Here is a 27,331-nt window from a genome sequence, read left to right on the forward strand (position 1 = left end):
GGTTGGACAGTGAATATACTATCCAAAACTTGACTTGGATTCAAGTTCCTGGTGTAATACCTCTAATACCTGTGTGATCCTAGACAAGTCATGTAAACTTTCTCTGAGCCTCAGTTTTCTTCTGTGTAATAGGACGGTAGCAATACTTACATGCCCTCTCTCCTGGGGGCATAGAAAGTACTTTAGAAACTTTGAAGCTATCATAATTACAACCGGCCCTGGTAGAGTATCATATTCATGAACTCTCCCCAGCTGGGGTGTCTGGGACTCTTGAAAAGGGGGGATCGAGGACAATAGGTTTAAGAAGTGTGATGATGTTTACAAACTCCCCAGGTTTGCTGGGAGATATCTCTGTTTTCAGATTCTGAATTGGAACACTAGAGGTAGGAAAGGGTGAGAAAAAGGGTGAGAAGCTTTGGCTTTTGTTCACCAAACTATGGTCTGCAATCCCCTCTCCACCTGAAGACTTCTCCCTGACCCCCACCCCTCTGCTTGCCTTCTCACCACCTAACTGGCCTCCCTTTTGGTCCTGTGACAGTGAGACCATTTTGTCTGGCTCCTTCAACCTGGAATAAGAGAAGATGCTTTGGAGATGATCAAACCCCAAAGGGGAAAATTGTCAATTTGCTTCTCTGTTTTTGTCCTTTCTTTAGTGACTACTCTCGGTAGCATCCCTGGAATCGGAAGAGGCCTAGGGATGCAGGCCGTATTCATTCAGAACCTCTCCGAGCTGGAACGTACCAGGCTTCGGGAGATAGCCTTCTTCTGCCTGCAGGAGAAGAATCCTTCCTGGCCTATCAAGATGCCCAAAGGTAAAACCAAAGGAACCCAAGGAGGGCTACCAAGATACCTCTCTTCTCCCCCAGTTTTTCCTTTGACTCCCCTAGGCAACTGGAAAAATTCTCACCAGCTTCTCGGTCTCAGCCAGTCCACACTCAAGAGGGCTGTGGGGTGCGGGTTATTGCTATGGAAAGCTTTAGCTAGAAGATCTAAATTTTCATCAGAGTTCTGCCATATAAGCGTTGTAGGCCTCAGGATAAGTCTCCTAAATGTCCCCATTTAGAAATGAGGATACTAAAATGGATGATGGCAGGAGGTAGAGGGCTGGCCCCAATCTGCCTCTGACACTTATTTGCTTTTTAACAGTGGGCAAATTGCTTAACCTTTCTTCGTCCCCCTAGCAATTCTCTAAGACTGTAAGTCGGTTCAAAGATCAATTCAACTTTTCAACACTGTGGATAGTTCCACCTATTGATAAAACACAAGTCCAGATGCCTGCCCTTCCCACTCTCCAAAAATCAAACAAAACACAACAGCAACAGCAAAACCAGCCTTAGGGTCACTTCCCATTCTAGATTTTCTGATATATTTGCCTCTGGAAAGTACTTCATCAAGCTCTGGTGGCTGAGGCGGGGTGGTAGAATGGGAGGGGCACCTGGCTGGGAATCCAGATCCCAGAATTCCAAGGTTTTATTTCTGTTTCAGGTATGAGTTATAAGAAATCTCTTCCTTTCATTGGAGGTTTTGTACTCTGTCAAGTCAGGGTGCTATACTTAACTAAAGTGATCTCGAAGGTCTGCTTTGGCTCCTAATTTTCTTCGATTACTCTTTGCCAGACACCATTGCCAAAGCTAGGGGGTTGCTAAAAATCCTTTCTGACATCTTCATTTGATTCCTGCACCAGGAGCAATTTTGTGAAATTCATTGCTGTTGAGTTCAGCTGCTCATCAATTTGGGTTATCGATGATTGACTGGTCTTTCAAGTTGAATTTTGAAAGACTTTGATTTTTTTAAGTTTGCAATGGGGTTAAGTGACTTGCCCAAGGCCACTCAGCTAGGTAATTATTAAGTGTCTGAGGCTGGATTTGAACTCAGGTGCTCCTGACTCCAGGGCTGGTGCTCTATCCACTGTGCTATCTAGCTGTCCCTAATTCTGAAAGAATTTTAGAGAAATCTCAGGTTCGGGTGAGAGGATTAGAGTGGAAGCTCAGGAACCAACCTCTCCTGTTGAAGACGTCACCTCTGTTTGTGCTACTTGTCTTTGGGAAAGAAAGTCAATGTTGAGTCATTTGTAATGTCTTAAGAGTCCCTTGTCCCTACACAAACCTCTGGCCCCTGTTCCTTATGTTTGAGACTAGCAGTTAAGCAGAGCATGGGGAATGATAATATCAATTCTTAGCCCCACAGAGATGCCACAGTGGACAAATGAGTCAGTATCCTGCGCAGTGTGCCTTGGTCAGACTTGACTTGTTCCAGTGCCTGGCTGGGGCACATTGGCTGGACCTGTCACAGGCACCAGTTTGCTGGATGCTGGAGAGTGACCTGGGGTCTGGATTTCACTGAGCTGGGCAGGTGGGAAGCTGTAAATACAGTCTTCATCAGTTCCAGTTGCCTTGGGCAGAGACATTAAATAATGCATGTCATTGTCAGACGGTAATAACTCTGCTCAATTATGTAATCAAAGCAGCTTCAGGCCCTTTCTGAGGTGAGAAACTCTGCAGGTATCAGGGCTAAGGTAGCTGTGATCATCCCCTTCCTTTCCTCTCCTGCCCCCTGCCCCCTGCCCCCACCATCAAGTCAGAGGGATGGAGATTGCTATGAAACCTTTTTGCATTGACTGTTTTGGAAATGACCAGGCTGAAGCGGGAGGGTGGGGGGGGGGAAGCCCTAAAATCCATGGTGGGTAGTATGTGTGGTGATGGGGCCGGTGGTGCTTGAAGCAAAAATTCTGAATGTTGGTCAGTCCCTTATACCATTTCCATGTTTGAAACATGATCACTTACAAACAGATTTGCCTCCCCTCTTCCTTCCTTTGAAAAAGTAGTAGAAAGAACACTGGATTTGGAGCCAGAAACTTTGATTCTGCCACTTACTAGCCATGTGACCCTAGATGGAGCCTCAGTTTCCCCTTCTGTAAAAGTGAGATGTTAATGTTTCTCCTGCCCATCTCCCAGGGTTTTGTGAATAAAGTGCTTCATAAAGCCTAAAGCACTGGGAATTATTTTTCTTGTCATTTAGACAAACAATTTAGGGAGACATGCCAGGGCTAATACCATAGTTTCCCCATGTGAGTAAACCATCTTGAAGGCTCATCCAGACAATGCTGCCTGCAATGGTAGCTGAGCAGTCCAAACACTTGAGAGCAACCAAATGGTGAAGAATGTTTCTCCTGAAAATTCAGTCCTTGGGGACACTCAGTCCCAAGGTAAGGGCTGAATTATGGATAATAGTCAGTAAACAATATACAAAGTCATGTGATAAGGGGTCCCGGGCAACAGATAATGCAGAAAAAGTACATGCTCCACTTAAATGGTTGACTTTAATGCAATTCTGAGAAACCTAACATTGATGGCTTACTTCTTTGTGTCTCTCTAATTTCCCACTCAGAATTACATTCATGTTTAGGCAGCTTGTTGCAGCTCTCATTGTTTCCAAGAGATGCTAGGACACAATCATTTGGTTTTCTGGCTCTGCCCATCAGTTTCTTCAAATCCCCCTTGTTCCCCATGATTCTGAGGCTGATGGCTATTGAATCCTGGGTTTGGGGTCCCTCTCATTTTTGGAGAGTGTAATTGGGGGGGGGAGGGAGAGAGGGGGGGTAGCTCTTTTCTCTTTCCACTCCCTGGAGCTGTTTGTTTTCCTTTCCCATTTCATGGTTTCTCCCCCTCTGTGTAAAGAGAAAAGAGTATTTAACAAAGAATTTAACACCCCAGTCCAGTCACTTAATAAGTGTTACCTTCAAATTCCATCAGTGTTCTGGGTGTCAATTTTCCCATCTGCCAAATGGATGAGGGCAGAGGAGGAGTGGTCCACTAGGTGATTACTAAGTCTCTTTGGGCTCTAAAATCATGTGATCTTTGTTTTTAAGGAAGAAACAAGGGAACGGTTCGGGTTGAGAATTAGCCCTAGAAGGGACCTTAGAGGTCATGTAGTCCAACCTCCTCATTCAACAGATGAGTAAACTGAGGCACAGAGAGGTTACATGCCTTGCCCAAGATCACACCAGAAAAAAAAGTAGCAGGACTGGGATTCTAATCCAGGTCCCCAAATCCAGTGCTCTTCTCATGATAGAACACTGTCTTCTGAATCTTTCAATTTTTGAGATGCTTAGATTTATGTGGAACTCTATATTTACAAGGCATTCTTGTGTTACGTCATCTCATTTGATCCTCACAGCAATCGTCTGAAGGTATGTTGGGCAAGTATTTCACACTCGTTTTATATATGAAGAAAACAAGGCTTGGAGGGGTTAGGTTAAGTGACTTGACCAGTGACTTTTGACCACTGTCACAGTCAGATGGAACTGAACCTTGAATCCAACTCTTCTGACTTGTGCTATAATTGGAAAATATAATGAATTTGTAGTCAGTGTGATGGGTGGTTTTAGGCACCATTGCATATATTAGCTGTGTGTCCTTGGACAAGTCACCCAACCACTCTGAAGCCTTAATTTCCTCACCTATAAAATAAAGAGGTTTGACTATATGACCACAAATATCTACTCTAGTTCTAAAATGAGATGACAGAATGTCTCCAAATCTAATAGTGTTTTCCTTACAGCACATTGCCTACCGATCAAAACACTTAATTGCCTCTTTCTTGTATTAAAGTACCATTGGCTAATGTTTGGTTGGTTGAATCAGTTTGCTCCGGGGCTAAGATCTATAATATATTAAGTCAAGGTCACGAACTCCATTTCTGTGTTGGCCAGTTAGATGTAAAAAGAAAGCAATTCTATTCTGTGTTCTGGACTAGACTGACTCTTCCTAGATTAACTCCTCATCCTGTCCCACAAAGGAATGCCATTAGTCACCAGAAAGATCAAGTGGGTAAAGGAACAGGATAGTAAAATTGAACCATCCCATTATTGGAAACTGGAGCCAAAGTGACCATTCATTCTCTTGGTGGTGGGTGAACAATGTCTCTGTATGCAAAATGGTCCATTTCACCTGGGGGAAACTATAAAGGGAGAGTCTGCACTTGCAGGTTTGGAATCTCCCACTCCAAATGGAGTGCTTGGGCTAATGCAGTCAATTAATTGCTTTCTTGAGTTCAATTGTCTTGTTGTGTGACTATTGCTTTGGCTCAGCTGGCTTGGTTGGGTGCCAGTTCCTGCTGGTATTTTTTCAGTTCTCTTCAGCAAATGCTCTTAAGCACCAGCTGTGTGTAGAACACCATATTAGGACCTGGGAGAGATGCAAGTATAGATGATTTCACTCAAAAAACAGTAACCAGGCATCTACTGTCAACCAATTAATTAACAAGCCTCTAGGAAGAACTTTCAATGTATAAGCCCCTGTGGCAGGCACGAGGAATACAAAGACAAAAATGGGAAAAAACCCAATCAGTTCCTGTCCTCAGGGAGCTTACATTCTATGTACAAAATAAATACAAGGCTATTTTGATTAAATGTGTAGAGCTTAGCTAAGACATGGCTTCTGCCATCATGGAGTTCACAAGCTAGTTTACTGATGGAGGGAAGCTTGTTTAGGAGTCGTGGGGACTGTTCCCCAATTAGCGGGAAATGTGGTAATGAGCTCATCATTTCAGCAAGTGTTCATTTTAAACACTACATCTTGGTTCCAATCTACTTTTCTGACCTTACTATGTTATTCCCCTTGACATACTGCCTGCCTTGCTGTTCCTCACATTTCATCTCCTATCTCCAAGCCTTTATACTTAAGTGCTTTCTCCTAGCCATTTCTCATGCCTGGGATGCCTTCCTTCCTTCCCTCTTCACCTCCATCCCTTAAAATCTCTCTTTTCCTTCAAGGTTCAGCTTAAATACTATCTCCTATATGAGACCTTTCTTGGAACCATCCCCCACCCCCTCGCTGCTCTCTCCCTAAAACAATCTTGTACATATTTCATATATACTTGCATATTCATATATTTGCATATTCTGGCTCCCCAAAACCTAATACAGTGTCCGACATATATGAAATGTGCCTAATAAATGCCTGTTGGTCGACTGATGATCACTTGTCAGATATATCATAGAGGTTATTAACCTGAGGTCAAAAGATGGCTATCAGAATGTCTGTGGACATGGATGGGGGAAAAATTTACATCTTGATTTTCATTCACTTCTAACTAAAATCAAGCACTTCCTTCCATTTTGAATTTTAGAAAGCCATGGTGTTTTGAGCAGAGCTCCCCTGATTTTTCCTGGCTTGCCAAAGGAGCTTCAGATCCCCCCAAAAGCTTAAGAACCTCTCTCACAGAGGGAACTCACACCCTGGCTGGGAGGTAGAGCAGATATTCTCCAGTTATCTCTTCCAGTTCTATGAATTTCTGCTTTCTCACCAGAGTTTCTGCTTTTTTTCATCTGTGTGGGCTGAACACAGTGAGATTGGAGGTAGAAATGACTGGCATCAGCCTGATAGCTGAAGGCCCGGAGCAAAGCCAGAGAACCAGCATGACAGGATTCAACTTGGGACCGATGGAACTAGAGGCAAACTGGGTTTGGGGGGGGGCCTCTCCTATTAGGACTTTATTAGGATTCACATTTCAGATCATGAAGCCATAGATGGAGTCCTTACAGTGGTCACATATTGAGCCCTAATCCTAGCCTCAGCCGCAGTCCTTGACTTCTGACTCTCCTGAACTGTGATCCTTACCCTAAACTGAATCTTTACCTCTGGGTCCAGACTGAGCCTTCCAAAACTAGGGGGAAGAAAGTACTCTTTTTTTCCCCTCTATTTTTGCATACCTTTTGTTTTTACATCATCTTCATTTCAAAAGCTGTTCCTCCCCCTTCCCTCCCTAGAGAACCATACCTTATATGCAAGAATAAAAAAGTGAGAAGAAAAAGGCAGTTCAGCCACACTAATCACCTAAGCCTGGCAGAATATGCAATATTTCACACCCATAGTCACCCACCTTGGCAAAGAAAGGAAGAAGGCTCATTTTCTCATCTAGGAAAACATATTCTGGTGACACATTATTCTACTTTCCCCAGCCATCTACTTCCCCTCCCCAAAGACCTAGGTGATACTTGACATTGGTGTTGTTGAGGAATTAGAAAGGGGGTCAGAGTGGAGATAAGTGATAAGAAGGAAGAAGCATGAGTGTAGAAATGTGAGCCACCGGAGAGGCTTCCTGAGGGCTCTTTGGCTCTCCCCGCCCTTCTCCCCTCCCCTGACTCCATTTACCTATCCTGACTCTTGGAAGGTTCTTTGGAGAACCTTGCTGGAGAAGAAATATTAAACAGAGGGAAACTTTCTATTCATCAGAAACACATCAAAACTTTGGGTCCAGGGAAGTAAACGTGGAATTAAAAGCCAATAAATAAAGCTAAGGAGGCTTCTTGGTGTCGTTCCAGGTTTTCCTGGCCTCTGCAACTTCCCTGGAATCCTGTCCAAGTTAGGCTGAGACTTATGTAACTATTACCAAGCTGGCTTTTTTGCAGAGCCATGGGTGCATATATCCTTCCCTTTGTAGACACTCATTCCAGAAACCTTCCCCCACTCTCGTACTCTGGATTGCCTTTTTGGCAGATGCAGAGAGGAGACAGACAGATAGAAGGAGAGACAATCAGACAGATAGAGACAGAGAGATAGAGAGAGAAAAAAGGGACAGAGACAGAAGGAGAGACAGAGACAGGAGAGGCAGAGACAATAGAGACAGAAAAGAGAGAGGAAAGAGACAAGAGAGACATAAATGAGAGATAGTGATAAGAGAGTCAAGATGCAGAAGGAGAGAGACAGAGAAATAAATGAGACAGATGAGAGAAAAGAGAAACAAGAGATGAGAAAGAGAGATTATTGATACAGAGGAAGAGAGAAAAGAGAGACGAGATACAGAAGGAGAGAGATGGATATATGAGAGACAGAAAGAGACAAGAAATGCAGAAAGAGAGATAAAGAAAAGAGAGAAGGAGAGATGGAAGAAGAGAGAGAAGAGATGATAATTGAGACAGAGAGAGACAAGAGATACAGAAAGAGAGCGATAGAGACAGAAAAGAGAAAGAAACAAAAGAAGCAGAAAGAGAGAGAGAAGGGGAGGTGAAAAGAAATCTGGAACCTTGTTCCTCATTCTCGGATGGGTAGAAGTTGTGGAAAAACCTTACAGAATCTCCGAGTAGAAAGGGACCTCAGATCCAACCTAGTTCTCTACAGAGACCCTTCTAGACCATACTCAAGAAATAATCATTCAACCTCTATTTGGGGTCCCAGGGAGGGGGAACCTGCTATTGCCTCAAACATCCATTTCCTTTCATTGTTAGCAAATCTTTTCCCTCTGGTCGAGCCCAATCTCTGCTTCAGGGCAGCTTCCAGCCATTGCTCTTAGTTCTGGCCTACAGCGCCAAGCAGCATGAGTCTAATCCCTCTTCCCCCAGGACAGCTCTTCAAATACTCAAAGACAGCTAGACTATCTCCCCTTAAGTTTTTTCTTCTCCAGGCTAAATACTGGCCCACCCCAGTTCCCTGTTTGTACCTGCAGTTTTCTACCTGATAATGAGGAAAATTGAAAGAATCAGAAAAATGGAGAGGTTTCACAAAAAAATAAATTTTTCAGCTGTCTGATGAGGGTTTTTTTTTTGGGGGGGGAGGGAATTCTCAAATTAAAATGAAATCTAAATTTGTATCTGCCATTAATAGGGACTAAATGTTGACTGTGGCCATAGTGTTTGACTGTAGAAGTGAATTCTTCTCAAAGCCAGTTGGCCTGTCTGATACCTGTAATAATAATAATCTACCAGACTGGCCTTCCTGTTGAAATTTCTAGGTGGGGGACTCATGGGGATGACTGTATCATCCCTCCCCTTTCCCTAACCGAATTTGCTCAGTGACCAGGATTCTTGGGGCTGTAGAAAAGGATGGTGCTGAACCCATATTTTTGATTTATTCCCCTTTCTTTCTGTAACTTTAGCAAACAAGAAGGGCAAGTTCCTTCGCAAAAGGTTGGATGTTCTAAGTCGTGACAAAAAAGGTAGGACCTCCAGTCATTGCCTGTTCTGGGTTGCCATGTTGTGGGAAGATAACAGGAGTGGGTAATACGCATGCTTCTGAGCATGGGGCGGGCAACATTTGGGAGTGGGGTGAGGGTTGGGATTATGATGTGGCAAATTCCAAGGATAAGGGGGTGAATGGGAGCTTTGAATGGGGGCTAGTTTCATTCTGCCTTTGCACCCCCAGAACCTCGCATATCATCTTGTGCATTGGCATTGTATGAATTCTGATTGAATTCGATTGACTAGGGTGGGGGAGGGGAAGTCGGTGGAACTCAGAACTTGACAATGGCTGCCCTTTTGCCATCACCCCTCTTGGGCACATCACAGAATCCTATAATATTAAATCAAATAAAGGGAACCCACTGAAGGCTCCTTAAGGGACACCATTTCCACACACTGTAGAATCACTGGATGTTGAAAGAGATCCTGGAGACCCCTGAATCTAACTAAGACCAGACTTGACTCTCCCTCCCTCCAACTCCTCCAACATCCCTGTCAAGTAGGCATCCAACCTTTCCTTGAAGACTTCCCCAGAGTGGGAACCAATCATCTCCTTCATCTTGTCTACTCTCATTAATTATCAGCTGTCCTAATTATTAATGATTACATCTAGCCTAAATTGTCCTCTCTGGAACTTCTACGTATTGTCTCCAGCGCTACCCTCTTGTAACCATGCAGAACAAGTCTGTTACTCTTCCACATGACAGTCCTTCAGATACGTGGTGATGACAATCATGTCCTACCCCCCCTCTTCTCCAAGCTAAGCACCCCCAGTTTCTTCAACTGATCCTTAGATGGCATATTCTCCTGTTCCTTCATTATTCTCATAGCTTTCCTCTGGACATACCCCAGTGTGTCAACATCTTTCCTAAAATGCTGTCCCCAGAATGACCTCAAAATGGAGTGCAACAAATCTGTCCCCATGATATTGGCTACTATCTTTTTCACATGAGAAATAAGTGAGATATTATCAGATGGTTTGTTTAAGATCTATTTTATTAGATCATACTACGCTCAATTTTTCTTTATTACCTACCCTTATTTTCATCTACTTTACAGGACTCTAGAATCAAAGATAGGAGAAGTCCCCTGTGCATCCACATTCTTCTCCTTATAGAACTCTACCTTTCCCTCCTTATTAACATTGTTTCACTTTGGATAGTCTGAATTTCATTCTGTTGAGCTTCCCATTCTTCCAGTGATGACATTCCCTATAGAATTTTAGGCTATGGTTTCCTTTTCTGAATCCTTTGAAATTTGACCTCCCCCCCCAAAATAAGGTAGTATGTCAGATTATCTCTGACTCTCCACTCCTATTCATAAATTCTAAATTGGAGTAGTCCCTTATCCTCAAAATTCTCATCATTGCCATCCTAGAAATCGGTTCCTCCTTGTTGTTGAGAATTAGATCCAAAATAGAAATTCTCCTTGTTCTTAATGACTCCTTTTCCTTTTCTTTCAGTTCCATTCTTTTAAAATTCCTCTTCCTCCTCAGATTCTTTTGTTCTAGCCCTTCTTCACCCCAACCCTTCTCCTTCATGTTGAGTTCTTCTCTTTCTTCAATTTCTCACGTCCTTCCAAATTTCCTTTCCACCTTATCACTCGTGACTTTTGTTTCACAATTTTGCAGTTAAATCTTCATAATTCTGTCTCCTCCTTTTTCAATCCCAATCTTTCCCCTTTATTGCCTTTAGGATTTCTATCTAGGATTCTTAGGATCTCAGTCCTCTATATTTCAACTCCCAGAAGCCAGAGTCTGGCCTGGTCCAAATGAGAGATAATGGGTTAGAACCACTGCTCTGCTAATTACTGCCTGTGTAAATTAGGATGAATCACTTAATCTTTTAGGGTCTCAGTTTCTTAATCTCCTTCTTCATTTCCCTTTCAGTAATTCAAAATTATGATTCTTCAGAGATTATGGTATCATGTGATACAACAAAAGCATATCACATCACCTGAAAAAACTAGAGTTAAAAAGATTACGTTTTTCCTTCCTGGGGGAAAATTGATATCCTTAAAAGAATTATGTAATTTTCCAAATGCAATACTGTTCACTCTCATCTAATCATTTCTGGACACTGTCCATCTATAATCTGGGCAATAGGCATTTTGATCCACTGGATTTTTCCCATGGGCATTATTAGAATAGAATGAATTCTTTCCCAAAATTATTGATCTTATTTCAGAGGCTTTGCAATATTCCTGATTTGATGTAGTTCAATTTCCTGCAGACAAGAGCATCTGGGCGACCTTACCTGTGTAGATATAGGAAATATCTTTTATATTTGGAAATCCTCCATCATAAACAAACAGCTTTGGTTATCCATATGACTTCCTGTTTTATATTTCAGTGGATTTTTTAATAATCAGAAGATTATTGCAATAAAGTCCTCTCTGTTTTTATCTATCAAGAAATCTTGCATGATGTTAACACATGCATGAGAAACACTATGTTGGAGAGTACTTTCTAATCAACAAACAATACTTTCAGTGGAATCTTATATTCTTTGAAGCTTTAAGTCAAGTATGTGACTGTAAAGATATTTATTGTAGAATATAATTTATAAAAGCCTCCCTGTTTCTTTTTCATATTTTTTACAAAGGATGTCCTTGATATATAGGTAGATTAGTCTCCTAAAGATTTTGTTGAGGTGAGAAAGTAGGCTTACGGGTTGATAGTTATTAATAACTTTTCAATCATCCTTTTGGTAGAAAATTGACATCCATGATTTTTTTTTCCCACTTGTTTATTATCTTTCCTTTTTCAAATATTTCGTTTTTTTCTTTTTTGGTCTCTTCATTGTGGTTATTACTTTACTTTGGTTCAACTTCCATCTGAAATAGTGATGGTCCTTGTTAATGTCTGTTCCTTGTTCCTTCATTTATTAAACTTCAGTAGCCTTTAATTAGGCCAGGTTGAAACTGTTTGTATACCATACTCACTTTTCATCTTTATCTTTTTTTTCCCTTATTTGGCATTGATTTTGATCTTTACTCTAGCAAGTCAGTGGTCTGAGAAAATGATTTCTGTGTTAGCAACAAGTTGTTTCATGTATTATAAGAGAAAGTCAGTTTCATTTTTGGACATGTTTCTTGCAAGTGGTCTTTATGTTATGGACATGGGCACTAACTACCCTTTGAAATGTTTCTTGTCCCTAGAAGCACAATGACACCCATTTCACTTCTTTCCTTCTATCTTTTGTATTGTTTATAATGAGATTGTTCAATATTGCTGTAGTTCAGTTCCTTCAATGCTTTGTTTGTTGAGGATTGGACAGGAATCTCACATTTAGAGTGCCAACAGTTGGGTTAATAAATTGTCTAAAATGGTTTGATTCTTAGCACTTTCTGCCCACTTTCTAATACTTTGCCAGTATAACTATAGAAATGGGAGTCACAGAAGGACTGAGTGCCATTTTGTATTTTTCTTTCTTTCTTCTTCATTTGTTTTTACAGTTTGTCATGGCCAAAGAATAAATATATCATCTAGTTTTATCCTTTATGGAAAGGTTGACCTCAGACAATCAATTAAAACTTAAGTGAGGGATCTGGGAGTTTTGTTGTTCAGTCATGCCCAACTTTTCAATGTCCCCATTTGGTGTTTTCTTGGCAAAGATACTAAAGTGGTTTGCCATTTCCTTCTCCAGCTCATTTTACACATGAGGAAACTGAGGCAAATGGGGTTAAATGACTTGCTCAGAGTTACAGAGCTAGTAAGTGTCTAAGATAAGATTCGAACCCATGAAGATGAGTCTTCCTGACTCCAGGCCTGGCAATCTATCCACTGGGCCTCCCCACTTAGATGCCCCTTAATCTAGATAGAAGTTACTCTAAATTATTACCTAAAGATTCACCTAAATTCTGTGTAGAGGTCTAGTCGACACTCCTCAAGCAAATAGTAATGGAGCTAGAGAATTTTCAGATAAGGACAACTAAAGTAATTGAAAGGATGGAGTGGTGACAGCTATATGAGCTTGGCCAAAACAAAAGTTCAAGGCTTGATGTTTCTAAGATCAGGAAGGTGACAGAGATTAGCAAGTGAACTTGTTTACCAAGCTCTAGATGCTAAATGGAGGGAGACTTGTGGAAATCTGAAAAGGAAAATTTAGGATAAGACAAAGGTGAAAAAGTTCATTGGGGAACTTATTCTCTCCAGAGATGATATAAGCTAGAAGGAGAAACTGTTTCTGGGTGACAGATATGAACTGGGAGTCAAGAGACTAGGGTTTGAATCTCATAGCCACTGACCAGTGATTGTTCTCTTCCCTCTTTTGGTCTCAGTTTCCTCCTCTGTCTGGTAAGGGGTGGGTGTTTTACTGCATAGATGCACTCTAAGATCCTCTTGATCCTGGATCTGTGAATCAATAATCCCTTGAGGGGTAACTGCCAAGTCTTGAGTTCTAGACTACTCGGCAAATTCCCATACTGAGCAACACCCCTTATCCAAAATGTATGCAGTTATCCTCCTGCACCTTCCTCTTTTGACCCAATTTAGTTTCTCCAGATAATGCTCAGACCTTTGGGATACCCCTCTCCCAAGTCATTGCCAACGACTTGGCCAACAAACGGCAGAGGGAAGCCATGAAGGTTCCTCGGAGACAAGGCATTGATGTGGAGGCTTCCGTGCTTCGCTTCCTCACAGAGAAGCATCGCCAGTGCATGCAAGGAGAACACTCCCTTCTGGGAGCCCTGATGGAGTATCACAGGGAGCCTCTGACTCCCCTTTTTGCTGACCATCCCCCAAAGATCCAGAGAAGGGTAAGTTCCAAACTTAGTGTAATATGAGGAAGTATTGTGTATGCCTTAAAAACCATGTGAAATTGGGAGTTGTGATAACGATTATTCCAGAGAGGGTCCCACCCTCACAAGGTTCATGGAGAAGGGCCAGAACTGACTTTTCTGGCCCTTTCTTGGTGGAAGCAGCAGTAACCTGAGTCCTTGGACACTTGTCCTACAGTGAGCAGTCTTGGATGGCTTAAGGAAGGTGGTTAATTTATCTAAGTGAGTATTGCTAGGAAGTAATCTTGAATTTGCATGCTTTTCCTGGTTTTAAGAAATTTAAATTTCTTTTAATTAACAAGCATTTAAAAAATTAATCTGACCTCCCTCTATCATTTCCTGTCCTTTCCACTTTCTTGAGCAAATTAAAAAGGAACTCAAAAAATAAAACCCTCAATATAGTCCGGGAAAACTAATTCCCATATTGGCTATGTCTGAAAAATACATATATATCTCTTTCTGCATTTAAGTTCATCACCTCTATGTCAGGAGGTGAGTGGCATGCTTCATGTTCATTCCTTTGGACTTGTGGTTCATCATTGTGTTGGTTGAAATTCTAGAGTCTTTCAAAGTTGCTTTTCTCTGTGATGTTATCATTGTATAGATTGTTCTCCTACTTCTGCTCAGTTTGCTCTGCATCAATTCATAAAGGTCCTCTCAACTTCCTCTGAAATTGTCCATTTCACCATTTCTTATGGCACAGAAATGTACCATTGCATTAATGCATCATAATTTGTTTAGCCATTCCCCAATAGGACACCCCTCTAGTTACTGATTTTTGGCTTCCACAAAAGAGCCACACTTAATATTTTAGGTCCTTTCCCTCTTTCTTTGATCTCCTCGGATTATAAACCTAGTAGTTATACCACAAAAGAACCACAATTGATATTTTTAGGTCCTTTCTTTCTTTGATCTCCTTGGGTTTTATATATCTAGTAGTTTTACCATAAAAGAGCCACTATTGTTACTTTCTGGGTATAGTTCTAAATTACTTTCCAGAATGGCTGGACCAATTCACAGCTCCACCAACTATGCACTAGTGTATCTGTTTTCCCATAGTCTCTCCAACATTTATCATTGTCCTCTTGTTCTCTTTGGCAGTCTGATGTGTGTATGTGTGTGTGTGTGTGTATGTGTGTGTGTGGGGTGGAATTTTAAAGTTGTTTTAATGTGCATGGCTTTCCTGTTACACATTTCATGCTTTCTGGTTGTCTTGGCAGTTTCCAGGAGAATCTCAGTGGGGACGGGGGGGAAAGGGAACAGACTTGGAGTCCCCACTATCCAATCCCTCCCTAGAGTCTCCCCATTTTTCTGCAGGGGGGCTTATCTGTTGACTGCATTTCCGATTTGGATCAAGGCAACTCGCGCCTATTGGAGGCTCTGCAGCTCTCCCTCCCTGCCAATCGGGAGGGTGTAAAGCTCATGGGCAATGAGGAGAAGTTGGGGCTCAACCCTATTTTCCGACAGGTCCCCGTTATTGTGGACAAGTGCTGTGAGTACATCGAGGAGCATGGTAAGGATATGAAGGAAGGAGGGAAGAGGGAGTTTTAAGTGACATGGGAAAAATAGATAGTAGACATTTGGACAATGTCCAGTCATCCCACTTTAAGCTACTTCGTCTAGCCTAATCACTTTAGATCCAAGCAACATTAGCACAAAACGAAAAGGAGAGAACATCTGGGAAAAAAAGAGATTAGAGAATTTTAGTTTGGTGAGGAGAAACTATTCCTATCTTTGTATAGTTGGGAGAGTCCTAAGAGACCACTTAGCTCAGTCTGTACCTGAACAAAGAATCCCATTATCTCCACAACACATCTATCAAATGTTTATCTGAAGACCACTAGTTATAGAGAACTTTCTATGTCTGATAAAAACAGTTGGAGATAATTGTAACTTGATTTTCTCTCTGTCAGATTTGCTCTTCCCCTGGCTCATGGTCTCTGTAAATATAAGCATTCCATCTATGCCTTTAACCCAATTAATGACAAAAAATATACTAGCTAGGACCATGGACAGAGTCCTAGTGACTCGCCCTGATATTGACATTGTTCTCACAAACCAAGACTCTTTGGAAGCATTTTTTTGACTGGTTAAGAATTCACGTAACAGTACCTCCCAACCTACATTTCTGACAACTTGTTCATAATGGCCTCATTAGAGACTCTATCAAATATTTGGCCAAAATCAAGACATACATACTATGTCTATGGCCTTCACCTGATATCCAAATCTAGGAACAGTATTTAAAAAGGAAATAAAATTGATTTGACATAAATTATTCTTCATAAACACATGTTAGCTTCTAATTATCATGGTGTTTTATTTTCCAAATGGTTACAACCCATTGTTTAATCATCAGTCCCTGCTAGGGATGATAGCAAACTCACTGGACTATAGGTTTGGTGACATGTAGTCAGAGTCCAAACAATTCAGTGATCAAAGTTAGGATTCAGCATGGGATCTAGTTAGAACCAAGGGTGGGGCTTTATCTAGAACCAGGGTTAGGCAGATACACTAGACAGAAATTAAGGATACAGCCTAATAAAATATGGAGATACACACGGAAAAATTCCAGCAGGTTCTAGAGTCATGCATTCCTTTAAAAGAAAGCATGGATGAGAAAAGGAACTCCTTGTCTTGGCAGTGGGCAGTAGTCAGGAGGATGTGGGCAGTGGGTTGGCATTCAGGCTAGTGTTGCCCCATGTCTTGTTTAACTATTTTTCAGGCCTAAAGACCCTTGGGATTTTCCGCGTTGGAAGCTCCAAGAAGAGAGTGAAGGAGGTAGAGAGATATTTATATGACCAAATTTGGGACATAAGGAGATTAAAAACCCAAAGGGATAAGGGTGGGGCCTGGGGACAGGTGTACATGTGGGAACTCCCTCAGGGAACAGTCAAGGTATGCTCCCTCTGGGAACTTAAGTTGGCTCTTTCCCCTTGGACATTCTTCTGGGTGACCTGGCTTCCATGTACTGGGGTGCTGGGAAGAGACAAAGAAGAATGAAAGAAAGCACATTCAGAAAGATTAGAAACCAGAAAATGGAAGAAGATAGTGAACTTTAAGGATGTTCGGGGAAAGACATAAGTAGGAAGGGAGGTCATGGAGGGAGAAGTTACAATTATTTTGACAAACTCTAGGTAAGGAAGCCTGTTCTCTCTATTTTCCAAAGAATTTTCACTGGGTTAGGACTAAGAAACCTGTTTCTTCATTTATATTCTCTGTCACCAGAAGGCAAATTGAGATCTATGCCATGATTTGGGGTCTGGGTAGAGGGAGAGAAAGGAAAGTAGCGGGAGATAAAAGAAAGTGTAGACAGTCCTTTCTCTTAGAGATCTTCCTGGCCGATGGTGGAGATAACTTTTGTCATAAGGAAGTTTCTGGCTTGATGGGGGAGGAAAAAATTCCTAGTTTCAGGGAGTTACCTTTCTGAGGGAGGCAGCATGGTATAATGGATAGAGTGCTGGACCTGGAGCCAGGAAGACCTGAGTTCAAATCTGACCTGTGACATATTAGCTCTGACCCTGGGAAATTTACTTCAACTTATAGGGTCTCATTTTCCTAATCTTTAAAATGATGGGGTTGAATTCAGTGCCCTTTTAGGTCTCTTCCAGATCTAAATCTAAGGTCCTCTTAAGGGAGAGATGATAATCTGGTGAGGGAAGTGACCCACAGGGAGATCCTGGTAGTATGGAAGAGACATGGCCCTTACCATGAAGAACCTCCAGTCTTAATGGGGAAGCAAAGTTTCTAAAGAGCATACTAGCATGACTTAGTTCCCTGATGGAATGAGATCTTGAATGGGCACAATGGGAGAGACATGGCAGCATGAAGCCATGGGTGGGCCCCAGAGAAAATTGGGAAAGAGGGATGCAATGGGGCCCATGAGGGAAGGGATGGAGGTGGTAGAGGGACACACAGGAGATTGGGGTGAGGAAAAGCTTTGGGTCTTAAGGTGTTTTGTGGATGGTCCCTATTGTGTTTGATGAGTCTTTGAGCTTATTTTAGCAGGTACCCTTGCTGGAGCACCTCTGAACTCCTATAGCGAATTGTGCCTCTTTTGTTCCTATTTCTTATCACACCCTGCCTCTTCTGGTAGTTTCTTGGGTCCATGTCTTGTCTTGTCTTGTGTTGTCCTGTCTTGATTTGTTTCCTTCGCTCTTTGAGGGCAAGGATCATGTCTTAGGCAACTCTGTATCCCTCAAGGTTCCATGGGACAGCTATTAATCAATAAATCAAAAACTATTATATATTCTATGTCAGAAATTGGAGACACAAAGACAAAAAGGAGTCATCTCAAAAGTTAAATATATGATCATAGTTTCAGTTCCTGTAGCACTTTACAATTTACAAAGAGATTTCCTCACATGAGGACCATAGCTATCCTCATTTTGCAGATGAGCATATTGAGTCTGAGAGAGGTCTTGGCTTAGGTCACAGAGCTAGTCAGTGGAGAATCCAAGACTAGAACCCAGTTCTCCTGACTAACAGGTCTGAGCTTTTTCCCGTACACTGGACTGCCCGAAACTTAAAGGATTTCTGAATTTGGTATCAGGTAGACTATTTGAAGGTTTGCAAATCATCTTCCTCACAGCCACTCTTTCAGGTCAGTATTACAAAGATTGTTAGCTCCATTTTACAAATGAAGAAACTATGACCCAAAAAAGGGACGGGACTTGCCCAAGGTCAGATGGGGAGCAGGTAGTGGGGATTCATTCCCAGTTCTCCAAGCTACACATCTAGTGTTTCTTTTCTCACTGTAGGTCTCTAGCAAACTGTCTGGAAAGGTGTTTTGAAGCTGGGAAACCTTCCCAGGGCCCCTCAGACTGCTTCGCCCACCAGAAGACTGAAAGGAGGGAATGGGGGGAGGGAAGGCCATCAAGACAGATGCCTTACCCTTCCTCTTTTTCCTCTTTTCAGCTTCGTGATGAGTTTGACCAAGGCGTGGAGGTCATACTGGATGAGACCCAGAGTGTTCATGATGTGGCAGCACTGCTTAAGGAATTTCTGCGGGATCTGAGTGAGCCCCTGGTGCCCCGGGAGTTCTACCAAGTTTTTCTTCGATCTGCCAGTAAGTCAATTCTTAAAGCCCATGGAATTAGGTAGGGGAATGAGAGTGGGGGCAGAGGGCACACTTTGGAGCTGAAGCTTACATGGCATGAATGGCAAAGCATGAGGGTCACTCCCTCTGGGGCACCAAGGGAGAGGATGCAAGAGGTAGACCCTGGTTGTTTCATAGAGAGGAACCATCTTCCAGGACAGAGGAAAGGAATCCACAAGGGGTACCCTCGAGGCCCTTTCAGTTTCCAGAGGTATGATGGACTTTTCTTGGGTCTCAGGCAGCTCCAAGCCACATTTCCAAATGAGCAAAGATTCTGGTGCCTAGCAAAGATGGTTCAATTTCATGCCCTCCTTCTCCACAGGCCTGCCTACTGGTGAGAGGTTGGCTATCTTGCAGCTGCTGATTTATCTGCTGCCTCCATGCAACTGTGATACTCTCTACCGCCTCCTGCAGTTCCTGGATAAAGTGTCCAAGCATTCCGAGGACACCATTGGGCCTCAGGGCCAGATGGTAAAAGGGCAAGGTGGGAGGTTGAGTGAGGGGATGTTTCTAGTAGACTTTACTGATCACATGTGGGAGGGACAAGGAGACTAATCTGACAGGATTCAAGAATATATACTAAGAGAGGGTCAGGAATGTTCAACTAGTCTTCTCTTCTTCCTGACTTCTCTCACTGTTCATTTTCCTCTCTAGATTTCTGGCAACCGGATGACCAGTGCCAACTTGGCTATGATTTTTGGACCCAACATCCTGCAGAAGGAGAAGATGCACGAGAAGGACACCAAAGTTCTGGGGATGGAAGAGAGCACAGCTATGATCACTGTGCTCCAGACACTGATTGAGAATTTCCAGATCCTTTACATGGTAGGAAAAGCAGCTCAAGTGGGTGGGCTTTTCTTACTATGCCACAATTACCTTACTTTCATCCTATCTATTGGAAGTATATGGAGTTTCAAAATCTTGAAACACCAAATAAAAGACAATGAGGAATCTCTTTCAAAGGGATCTCTATCCATAAAGCAGAGGAAGACTGAGGACACAGCCCTGCATGGAGTCAATAGGGGGAATGTAGAAGAGTTTCAATGAGACAGAACCTGCTACTTTTAAGACAACCCATTTCACAAATAATTGGATACCAACTTTGTTCCTAGCCTAAGTTCTCTCTTCTTTCCCAGTCCTCATGATGATATGGTGGCCAGTTCTATCATTATCTTGATTGTCCTCCAGCTACTAATGTCCTTTCTAAAATGTGGCACCCAGAGCTAAATATTCCAGATGTGATCTGACTAGGGAACCGTAGCAAGGGACTATCATTTCCCTGCCTCTTTCAGTACCAACAGTGATCTTCTCAGCTTCTTTGAATACTGAATCACACCATTGCTGCACATTAAACTTGCAGTCTATTTAAGATGGGCCCGCTGCCTCTCCAGATCATACAGTTACTCAGTACTTTTGACTTCTAGGCCATCCCCATTGAATGTAGACTAATCCTACAGGGAATCCTTATAGGAAGAGGAGGAAAGAGGATATAGAAATCTAAGTGCCCAACGTATTGATTCCAGAGAAGAGGCTCCCTGAGAAGCCTTAGGACCTGATGGCCCTGGTACTGGCCCTGGCCCTGGCAGGGGAGACTGACGGTGAAGGAATCAAAGTCTCTGGGCATTTGGCCCCAGAGCTAAGATTCCTGGGGAGAGACGGGAGAAGGGTTTCTGACTCTCCTCAGCTTTCGGTGGTTGTCTATTGAGGTGTCAATTCCTCTCCAGGTGCCCCCTGATGTGCAGAGCGAAGTGCTCCTCAGCCTGTGGCACACTGAGCCTGATGTCATTGAATATCTTCTGCGTCAAAAATTCAAGAACCCCATGCCTTTGGCTGTCCCTGAGACATCAGCTTCTGATAGCGAGTCCACTTCTGCTTCTGAATGTGTCTCAGCCTCTGGATCGATGTCCTGCTCTGCTCTGGAATCGACCGCTGGACACTTGTGAGTTTTTTTGTTTTGTTTTGTTTTGTTTTTTTTTACATGCAAAGCAGTGTTTGTGTATGGTGGGGTGTAGTATTTCCATTTTAAGTCCAGTAGCAAAGTCTACCTACATTACCCCAAAATGGAGAATGTTGGACTCCTGCCACAAGTGAGAATGTCAATTTGGAAAGTAGCTCAATTTGTGGTTCTTCCTGGTTCCATAAAGAAAAGGGTTCTGTCCAAAGTTACCTTCCCTCTTTCCCCCAGTGAACCCCCCTATTCCTCTCTTAAAATACAGATCATGAAAAATTATCAAAAGACCCTGGAATAACTTGCCCTTTCTAATTTCAGGAGTGTGCACAAGGAAACTGATGAGCCTGTGCCAAGTACTAGCTCTGGGGCAGTCCAGATCCCCACTCTTTTCCCACCCTTCTCTTTTCTGAGACTCCCTGGTCGCATGGAAAAGGAAACTACCAAGAGCTCCAAAATACTCTTCTGCCTGCGTCCCTTCAGGTCTAACCATGGAGCTCAGTCCCCTGATGATGCCTCCTCCAGCCAAGGTGAGCCCAGGGTTTGGCAACATGGGTCAGGGGTGATGTTAGGCAGGGGCCCTCAAGATAGCCCTTAGAGGTGCCTGTGAGTCACTGCCAAGCCTTGTAAAGAGCTCCATGCCAGGCCGGGGCTCTAAGGAAAATAGAAAGTTTGATATAATTAAAAGCTCATTGTTAATATTTGCTGTTTGTTGTGACTCTTTGTTAATATTTTTCAGGAGTTTGCATGAGGCTTTTCCACGGCCAGCGCCAGATGGCTCGTACTGAGGATGATGTTGCTGTTGAAGAGCAGGCCTCCCAGGCTGAGGCCAAAGAGGAAGAGGAAGAAGCTGAATACAAGGGCAAGGGCAAGGGCAAGGGCAAGGGCAAAGGCAAGGGAAAGGGCAAAGGCAAGGCCCCCGCAAAATCTGAAAAGCGGGCCAAATCTCCTGCTTCTGATGATACTGATTCTGAACCACGCCCTGGCTGCAGCTGGTTCCAGTCCTAAATGGACACCTAGTTATTGCTCACCCCGCCCCGCAAACTCTGCTCCCCCCCCCCACACCATCCCTTCCTCTTAACTCCCTTATAATGTGCCGGGCAGGATCTGACACGTGCCAACATCTAGGATAATATGAGAGATCTAGCTGGGTGAGAAATTTGAAGGCCGAAACCACAGAGGCCACCAGTTGTGACCAATTCAAGCTTCTGTGGGGAGGTGGAGAGGTTCCCATGAGATCTCAAACCTGGAGACCCTCCAGGTCAGTATTTCCAAAATATTTCTGTCCTCACCAGGGGGGATGGTCCGGGTCTTCATCTCTTCTGACAAGTTTCACACAAACTGCTGACCCAGAAACATTCCCACTTTCTTTGGTGCTGTTCTCTACTTGAGAACCTGAGAGGGACCAAAGCTTGAGGAGACAGTAGGACTATAGGATGTGAGAACAGAAAGGGACTTTGAAGACCACTTAGTTTTTCACTATAAAATGTAGCGGTTGACCAATGATCTTTGAGGTCTCTTCTAGCCCTCAATCTTATAAGCCCAAGTTTCCCAATTCCAAATCAATAAGGAAGAACCAGGTGTCCCAGACACCTTGCCCCTCCAATTTCATTTTAGCAGACCTGTTACCCGTGCACAATAATCTCCCTATTGATGTAACTTTTGGTGTCAGAACTCCTTTTAAGATCAACTGCCTAAGACCCTCCCCCTTTCCACCCCCTGCTGCTTTTATCTTGTGGATGCATGCCACTTATGTATACTATCCCAACCCCCCAGCTGCACCCCACCAAGAAGTTAGTAGGGGCCTTCTCAGGCCCCTTGTGGAACTGCAACCTGGCTGAGCAACTTGAAGGGGTACACATACTAGCTCACAGCCACCTCCGGACTCTCTTCTCTAATACAGTCAGACCACTAGCCGCCCAGACGGCCCTTCTTCCATCATGGTGCAGTCTGCTCAGGTCTCATCACCAAAAAACCTCACGTCAGACACTCTTACAATCATACTAACCGGTGAATGGTTTACAACTGGAGAAGGTACTCGAAGTTTAGTTGAAGATGCTTTTGCGTGTAGAATGAGTTGTTTGCAGATATCCTAGGTAGGTTTTACATAGGTTATTTTATATGCAATCCTCACCTCTACCGTTACTGTGTCTTCACTATGCAGGGTTTCAGTATTCGCAGGCTACGAGCTGGTATGTAGGACTGAGCATTTCATCCGACAGTTAACACTACAGTTGGCTATGAGCCATTATGATCTATCCTAAGAGTAGTATAGTTTATTGATCGAAAGCACTTGAAAATGTGTGATACTGATAGAGGCTGCTGGGGGGATAAAACTTTATATGTACACTTTTTCTGTGGTGTGTTGTAATAAATATTGTGATTTCAGCATCAAAATGTTGTCATTGGTTATGATTTCCCGAGTGTTTTGTGGGGCTCATGGAGGGGTAGCAAACACCTGATGCTTTGTGGGGGGAGGGTATCTCGTCACTCCTCAGGATCAGAGGCCCTACCCTAGTCTGAGAGCTCTCTCAAAGAGCTAGAGAATAAATTGGGCAAGAGTGGAGGGGCCTACCCTTCATTTGATGCCAGGCCACTGGACAAAGCTTCAAGGCACTCAGGTCATAAATTAGGCCTACTCAATACTGACCATTTTCTCCTACATACAAATAGCCAGGAAAGGTCCTGAAGCTGACAGGATACGGCTGGATCTATCTGTTGCTCTCAATGTGGGGAGGAGTTCTACAAAGTAGATGCAGTATATTGTAATGAAAAGAGCACTGAAAGTTACATTCAGGAGACCTGAGTTTGAATTTCAGCTCTGATGGTTGCCCTTAGGGCCTCCATTTCCTCATCTAAAAATGAAATAATTGGATTAGATTACAGTACCATCCATCTATAGTGGCAGTTTTCATGAAATTGGGCATTCCTTTCACATATATGTATTGCAACTCCTCTATTAAACTGTCTTTGTGAATTCCTATTCCCCCCCGACCCAACCCCCCATTTCATTCCTTGATATTCAACCTCTGATGGTAAACCTCAAAAAATCAAGGTTGGCTGGTCCTTGAGCTAATGATCTAGAAAGTACCTTAGAATCAATAGATAAATCAGTCAACAAACGTTAGGTACATAATAAATAGGAGCAGTTAGGTGATGCAGTGGATAGAGTATTAGTTCTGGAGTCAGGAGGACCTGAGTTCAAGTTTGACCTCAGACACTTGACACTTAATAGCTGTGTGACGTTGGGCAAATCACTCAACCAAAACTGGCTCCCATCCAGGGCCATCTCCAATCCTCCTGATTTCTATCTGGCCACTGAATCCAGATGGCTCTGGAGGAGAAAGTGAGGCTGGGGACTCAGCACAGTGCTCCCTTCACTTAAATCCAATTCATATGCTTGAACATCAACCTGAATGTCATGGTCTTCCACATGAATGAAGAACAAACGTCATCCTTAAGCCCCTGCTGTATACCAGACATTGCCAGGTGCTGGGGATACAAAGACTAAAACAATCCCTACTTACAAGGGATCCTTAGTATCCCCTAATGGGGGAGACAAAAAATACATAAACACAGATACATACACATGTGTATATGTGTATGTGTGTATATATATGTGTATATATATATATATATATATATGAATATATAAATGGGGTCACAGAGTCAGACATTACCAAAACAACTAAACAAGAACAAAAATATATAAATTTGAACCTCTGATTCCAATTCTTTCCCAGTTCATACTGCAATGTGGGTCCCCAAAGGGATAGATCTTACCTTGGGTTCTAGGGGCAATCCTATGGATAGTTATCCTAATATTGTCCTAATATTTTAACTTCTGAGCCCCCACTAAGGTACTTTCCTCTTAGTAATTGGTCAGTAGAATCAAGCAGCTTTTTAGAAAAGGAATTTATTCAAATGGAATAATAAGTTAGAAATCATATATTATTTGCCCCAAAATCTGGGGCACCCTATCCCACAGATACCCACAGAGATATGGGGGAATGAATGTGAACTTAAAATGTGATGGTAGTGAGGCACATATGTAAGGAACCTAATGCCCAAGATAACCTTTGGAATGGTAGGACCTCACTGTCATTTATTTCTCCAGTGAGTCTTCATAAAATTCCCTGAAGGATGAGTGCTAATGTGAATGATGAGCCAAGAACTCAGCTGCTAGACTGAGATAAATCCCTGAAGCACACAGGGTCTTTACTGCATGGGTGGTTCAGTTGAACTTGGTCCTCCTCATAAGGTACAATATCTTGATTAGATTGGTTAATTTTCCAATAGATTGAGTCAAACAAGTTGTCCAGTTGTTGAGGCTATTGGACTGGGCTGAGAAGATGGCTGAGCTGGGAGACCAAGTTTGAGCTGGTCTGGGTGTATTATGGAACTATTAGGCTCTTCATAGGGTGGGTGTCTTTGCTGGATGGATGGATTTAAGGTTGAAAGGTACCTTTTGAGACCATTGAGTCTAACCCTCTAATTTTACAGATGAGGAAACTGAGACTGAAAGCACCAAAGAAACTTGATTACATTCACACAGCTATTAAGAGTCTGAGGCAGAATTAGAATTAAACCTAACTCCATCCATTGCCCCAACTCTCTGGATCCTAAATAGGCTGCTAAAGTCTTTACCAGCTTCACCCTCTGACTGCGTGTTACCATGTTCTCTGCAGCAGCTCCTCATAGCCTTCCTCAGAGCCTTGGCTCTGGTTTGTTTGTCCTTTCCAGAAGGGAGATGGGAGAAAACTAGTCTCTCTTCTCCTAATTCAAGTTTCCTCAGTAAGATATACTTTTACTAATAGCTGATCATCCAGTTATACTTTCCAGGTTCCCTTTGGGGACTTATCAAATGGATGGCTGGAAACAAAGATAATGAAACTGGTACCTTGAGTTGTTTCTTAATTGAGTTATTCAAGCCTCAGATTCAATCTTAGGCTCGGGATGTTTCCTTTACACCTGAAAGAGCTTTCATTTTACATTTCATTGTCTGCTTTTTGCCCCTTCCTTTCAGTTTTGCTAAGTCTAAGGGACACAAATAAAAGTAAAGTAAATACAAAGTAGTTAAATCCAAAAATAGTTGGGGTGGGGCTCTCAGGAAAGATTTGTAGAAAATGGCAAAAGAGTTGAGTCTAGAAGGAAAAGCAGTATGAGGCAGAGGTGAGGAGGAAAAGCATCCCAGCCAAAGGGAATGGTCAGTACAAGGCACATGGATGGGGGAGGATGATCATGTGTGAGGCACAAAGTGGCCAATCACCTAGTCCAATATCCTCATTTCACACATGAGAAAACTGAAGCTCAGAGAGATTAAATGACCATGTAGGCAGTCAATGATCGTGTTCAGATTCCAAAACAGGTCCTTCTGGCTCTAAATCTGTTACTCTTTGGAGTTCCATGATCCCTGAGGGTCCCTTCTGCCAGGGGCCAAGAAGCCCCCATAAAAAGAGCAAATAAATTCCAGACATACCAGGAACCAAGAAGCCCCCTGTCAGATAAGATAAAAGGAGCAAACAAAATTCCAGGCATACCAAGGGCCAAGATAAAGGAAGGTCACCCTCCATTATCAAGAACAAACTGACCACAGACTATCCCTTCTCTCAGGCCAAGGCATACCAACTCCACCCCTAAGCTAATCCCCTTGTTCCTTCTCTACAAAATATAAGCAGGTATTTTTCTCAAATAAACTCAGACCTTATCCACCATCCTTGGGTCTCACTCTCCTTATTCTCACCCATTCCATTTCAGGCTGGGTCCTCCTCGACACCCCACTTTTCTGCCCCGCGGGTCGGGGCACGTGGCGCCCAACGTGGGGCTCGAGGCACGGACTCTTGCCAGGCAGACCCCGTAAAGAAGAATCGTCGCGACCCCCTCTGATCGCTCCGGAGAGCCCCACGAACAGGTAAGTGACGTCTGCCTCATTCTTTTCTCATGGGTTCCAAGCTGTCTAAATAACAGGTCTTTATAGGGGACCTTAAACTGGCACTTAAAGACAGGAGAGTTAAAGTAAAGAAAAAGGATCTTGTTAGATTCTTCCTTTTTATAGATGAATTGTGCCCGTGGTTTCTGGTAACAGGACCTGAGATCCACCCAGGCAAATGGCAGAAAGTAGGAAGAGATCTTAATCAGAAATTGAAAATAGAAGGACCCGATGCCGTCCCTGTTTCAGCCCTTTCTTACTGGGGTCTTATAAGAGACATAGTGGAAAGCGCAACCAAGGACCCCACAAAAAAACAGCTTCTTTCAGTTGCAGAGTCCTGCCTTTGCCCTCTTTCGCGTACAGCCTCTATAAAGTCTTTGAAAGAAGAGGAAGCGAAACCCCCTAAAACTCCAGCTAGATCTCCCTCAGCAGCTATTGAAATCCCCCCAAGCAAATCCCTCTATCCTCCTCTCCCTTCTGAGATAACACCAGCAGAGGAGCCCATAACCTGCCCAGTGTTTACAAGAAATAAGAATCTCCAGCCCAGTCCAGAGATGGACCCAGATTCAGAGCCTCCAGACCCAGGCGATGAGGCAGAACTTGAGGAAGAGGCTGCTAGAT

General features: G+C 43.1%; 1 protein-coding gene across 1 annotated transcript; it reads left to right on the top strand.

The window, feature by feature from the left end:
- Positions 1-697: 697 nt before the first annotated feature.
- ARHGAP36 (Rho GTPase activating protein 36) lies at positions 698-21,789 on the top strand. The gene is made up of 11 exons (XM_074201809.1): positions 698-812; positions 8,875-8,934; positions 13,452-13,714; positions 15,053-15,248; positions 16,461-16,516; positions 18,653-18,803; positions 19,156-19,304; positions 19,488-19,658; positions 20,558-20,772; positions 21,196-21,311; positions 21,521-21,789. Exons 1-11 carry the CDS (start codon positions 698-700, stop codon positions 21,787-21,789), a joined length of 1,761 nt encoding a protein of 586 aa, XP_074057910.1.
- Positions 21,790-27,331: the final 5,542 nt, after the last annotated feature.

The sequence above is a fragment of the Macrotis lagotis genome, chromosome X (assembly GCF_037893015.1).
Source record: "Macrotis lagotis isolate mMagLag1 chromosome X, bilby.v1.9.chrom.fasta, whole genome shotgun sequence".
NCBI lineage: Eukaryota > Metazoa > Chordata > Mammalia > Peramelemorphia > Peramelidae > Macrotis > Macrotis lagotis.